This window comes from Lithobates pipiens, unplaced genomic scaffold (genome assembly GCF_037356315.1).
Source record: "Lithobates pipiens isolate NorthernLeopardFrog02 unplaced genomic scaffold, aLitPip1_a1.2 Scaffold_1, whole genome shotgun sequence".
In the NCBI taxonomy this organism is placed as follows: domain Eukaryota; kingdom Metazoa; phylum Chordata; class Amphibia; order Anura; family Ranidae; genus Lithobates; species Lithobates pipiens.
Genome location: NW_027507685.1, coordinates 36,085,384 through 36,089,663, shown reverse-complemented (window position 1 = coordinate 36,089,663; position 4,280 = coordinate 36,085,384). Strand labels below are relative to the sequence as shown.

General features: G+C 42.9%; 1 protein-coding gene across 1 annotated transcript; it reads right to left on the bottom strand.

The window, feature by feature from the left end:
- Window positions 1–314: 314 nt before the first annotated feature.
- Window positions 315–4,064, bottom strand: LOC143989004 (uncharacterized). The gene is made up of 2 exons (XM_077489029.1): window positions 3,063–4,064; window positions 315–2,825 (listed from the first exon to the last, which is right to left on the bottom strand). Exons 1-2 carry the CDS (start codon window positions 4,026–4,028, stop codon window positions 2,766–2,768), a joined length of 1,026 nt encoding a protein of 341 aa, XP_077345155.1. The 5' UTR covers window positions 4,029–4,064; the 3' UTR covers window positions 315–2,765.
- Between the last annotated feature and the right edge of the window lie 216 nt (window positions 4,065–4,280).

Here is a 4,280-nt window from a genome sequence, read left to right as displayed (position 1 = left end):
ATTCACAGTCTATACTCTGCACCTTCAGCCAGGGTAGTAGCAGCAGGACACATATCTGACCCAATTAAACTCCACAAAGGCACGAGACAAGGATGCCCCCTTTCTATGCTATTGTTCAATTTGGCTGTTGAACCCCTCTCCTGATACCTAAATAATACGGCCCTTCTACATGGAATCCCTATAGGAAGTTGTTAGGTGCTTCGTCTTCTTAATAATACCCCTGGTAGCCTAGGCTAGGATGGAAGAGCGGAGGTCCCTTTCACCGGTGGACAAACATCACACATACACAGGATTGTACGTGAATAATGAATGTGTATATTGAAGCACACACAGCAGTTTTATTTAGTTTGAGCTAAAGGACAGCCCTGTGGTTTAGCCAATCAGGTAATTCATACATACATCGACATTTTTCTTAAACTCATGACATTATCTAAGTCAAAGGTGAAATACAGTCTTCTGATAGTTATTTCGTCATTTCAACATCTGCTGACTGACCATATTCTTGCGTAACCAGTCCTATCTTAGCTTTGTACCTCTTACCGCAGACAGATGCTTCCTAATATGTCAACATCTTGCATCTTAATTCTGAACTTAGTAAAATGCACGCCTAAGCATATTATCTTAGACCTTTAACCTAGTATATCTTTTGGTAACCTTAATAAGTATTCCCTTATAATCCTTCCTTTGATCATTCTGTGATTTACATAATGATCATTCCTTTTCTAATTTAATAGCACAGGCTTCATACTCCGAACCCTTGTGCTCTTGGTTTCTATACCATACCGTTGGATCCTTAACAATGGAAGTGAGTTTCAGATCCTTCGGAGCGGCCGTGTTTCCCTTTTTACATAAACATTTGATTATCTTATAACAGGCATATAAAAATAGAATGAAGAGAATCACAGTGACAATTGTCATGGCAGCATTTCGGAGCCAAGATATTAATCCCCCAAAACTAAAACTGCTCGAGAAGGGATCCCAGTTTTTTCCTATGTTCCTTGCCTCTTTCTGTAGTTTATTTACCTCTTCCCTGTGTTGGGCAATAACGTCATAGTAGTCTGGGACTTCGATGCTGGTATTATGAATCCAGGTACAGCACTCATAATCCTCAGTAGTCTCACAGAGGCCAGTAAGGGCTGCACTCATACTTTCTATAGCCAACTCATGTAGTTCTAGTTGCTTCCTAATTGCCCTAGTTTCTAGATTTAGTTTGGTTATGTCATCAGAATTTTCCTCCAGAATCTCATCAATTATGCCAGTGTAATTATTTAATCTTTTCATTAGGTCAATTCCCCACCCTGTCCAGGAAGGGAACCATGCCCAGGCCATATCTTTTTCTAAAAACAATTCTCGTTTATTACGGTGTCTAAGGGGATATCTAGGATGCATGCTGGCTTCAAGGAGGTGACTTCCCTTGTTATCCCCTAATACCCCCATAATAGGAACCAGGGCTGCAAGGTAACACCACCCCTGGGGTTTGGTTGGGATCCAGGGGTGACAGAGTTTGCCGCAGCATATATATATGGTATTTCCTAGAGCTAGGGGTCGTTTATGGAACACGTTCCTAAGAGTATCAGAAAGGCCAGAGAGCACCAGAATTGACATTAATTGGTGTATTGTAGTCTTGGTACTGGAGCTAAGAAAGTCTAAAAAGGTGGCATTTAGGGTGGGATCTGAAGTATGGAAGAAAGAAGGACTGTTAAACGATGTCATTGAAATGTTAAGTTTTGCTTGTTTGCAAACCTCGGCTCCATCTGTGGTGTTTCCCAGTCGGAAACACCAGTCTGGGAAGTGGCTTCTACCTATAATTTGGAAAGTGAGGGTTTTATTTGGAAGGGTCCTAGTAACATTCGTTAGGACGATAGGGGGTGTTCCATTAAGGAGGGGGGTAAAATTCAAGGGGACTGCCATGAGAGGGATTCTAGCTGTACTGGGATGTAGCTTGCTGCAAATCCAGCATTTCTCAAAACCAGATTTTTGAGCATAGCTATATTTGAATTTTAGTAGTAACATCTTGCTAGTCAGTCCCTTAGGTGACTCATTAACGGGTACAATACTTCTACTATGTCTTTGGCCGGGGGTATTATTCATCTTAGGTGGTCCACATATCCCTTTTAATAGACCTAAGTCTTCTGGATGATATATACAGTTGGCTATAAACCATGTGGGCAGGAATACAAATAGTACCAGACTACCCCAAAGGCATACAGCCTTCCCTGACACTGATGGAGAAAGCATCTTTGTTTTTTTAAAGTTCTGATTATTTGTTATCTAAGAGTTCTGTTCTTCTTCTTCGTTTCTCATCCCGGCAGTTGTTGGCTCTGTTTTGTCCTTTTGAGGGGGTGTGGGATCTTCCAGGGAAATTTGTTCTATGCCTCTCTGAACTTCTTGTAGATCTTGTTCTTGGGAGTTGCTGCTCTCTGTCACTGCCAGGGGCTCTGGAGTCGAGGGAAGCTGGGGACACTTTTTAAGACGGCTGGCGTGGATCCAGGTGTTTCCTAGGTCTGTTAACACTGCGGTCCTGGATACCTTTTCCACCTTCCATGGTCCTGAGAAAGCCGGTCCGATACTCTTTCTTTGTGCTAATTGTTTGATCAGCACTTTATCCCCAGGGATGAAGGGATGCGTTGGTTCTGTGGGAAGAGGGAAAAAGGTGACAGAAACTTGTTCGTTCATTTCATGAAGCATACTTACCAGGTTTTTCACGTACATTTCCTGTTGGGAATAAATGTCAATATCAGTGTCTTGGTCTAATGGGGGTAATTCTATGTTTGCGGGGATTCCCATGAGGACCTCAAAGGGTGATAATTTTGTTCTTGCATGTGGTGTGGTCCTAATTTGGAACAATACAGCAGGCAGATGGTCAAGCCATCCTTTCAACGTGCCTCCTGTGGCCTTTTTTAGTTTATCTTTGATATTCCTATTCATTCTTTCCACTACTCCTGCACTTTGTGGGTGATAAAGGATTTCATATATATATTGATCAAAGGGGCAGCCCCTATATGTCCTGGACCATGGAGATATGAGAGTATAAGTACACAGTTTGTTTCGGGTATGCCCAGGATCTTCCCCTCTTTTGACCAAAGACCTTCAGGGTCTTTGGTCAATCCTTCCTGTGTCCAAAAATGGACATCATCTTCTGTGGCCATTGATTGCATCTGTGCTATGACAGTTTTAAAGTTAGGTGCTGCGAAGTGTTCCTTGAAAAACATTGTTGTGGGGGCAGGTGGGTTAGGGGAAAAGGCAGCAGCTCTTTTAGCTTCTCTGTCAGCAAGAGCATTCCCTTTTGAAACACGACTGCTGTCAGAGGAGTGTGCCTTTACTTTAATTATGGCTACCTTTTTTGGAAGAAGAATGGCTTGGAGGAGAGCACTAATCTGTGTGGAGTTGGCAATTATTTTGTTGTCTGCTGTTTTAAAACCTCTATTGGCCCATATCACACCAAAATCATGCACCACTCCAAAAGCATATCTACTGTCTGTGTAGACGTTCACCTCTTTACCGGTGAATAGAATGCAGGCCCTAGTGAGGGCTTCTAACTCTGCTACCTGGGCTGAAGAAGGAGGTAATGATTTTGCCTCCAGTACAATGTCTGGTAGTTGAACAACTGCATAACCGGTTAAAAAGGTGGAGTCAGAGGGACGTGAGCAGCTACCGTCAACGAAAACATCCTCTGCACCTGAGATAGGGGTGTCAGTGAGATCCGGTCTGGGACTGGTAATAGCAGCAACCTTTTCCGAACAGTCATGTATAATGTCTGGGTCATGTGGTAAACGCAACATGGAATGCAAAAGGCGCACAGCGGGGTTGCTGGCAGGCACATATTTGAGTGTGAGGTTATCAGTGTTCATCAGTGTTATCTCATAACCACTAAGTCTTTGCGAGGTCATATGTTGGGTATTCATGTTCTGAATAAGATGCGTGACTGAATGAGTGGTATAGAGAGTCAATGGGTGACCTAGCACTAATTTGTTTGCATCTTGTACAGCCATTGCACAGGCAGCAAGATTTTGGAGACAGAATGGCATTCCCTGTACTTGGATGGGGAGTTTTTTTTTTTTGATAGATATAAGACAGGGCGATACCCTGATCCATGTTGTTGTGTTAGCACAGCGGCAAAAAAGCTTCCTGAAACTACACAGTACAGCTGAAAAGCTTTACCATAGTCTACCAATCCCAGGGCGGGAGCATTTGACAGACATGTTTAATAGAGCTTGAAAAGCTTGTAGTCTGTCTTCAGTCCAATCTATTAATTTAGGGGCTGTCGAGCCAGTAGCCTC

Bases quoted from the DNA above. Each gene is read 5' to 3' on its own strand.
- LOC143989004 (XM_077489029.1), bottom strand. From the start codon at position 4,028: ATGCCATTCTGTCTCCAAAATCTTGCTGCCTGTGCAATGGCTGTACAA. The intron at 2,826-3,062 runs CTGGGCATACCC...TTAGGACCACAC, and splicing joins GGTCAAAAGAGGGGAAGATC to CACATGCAAGAACAAAATTA.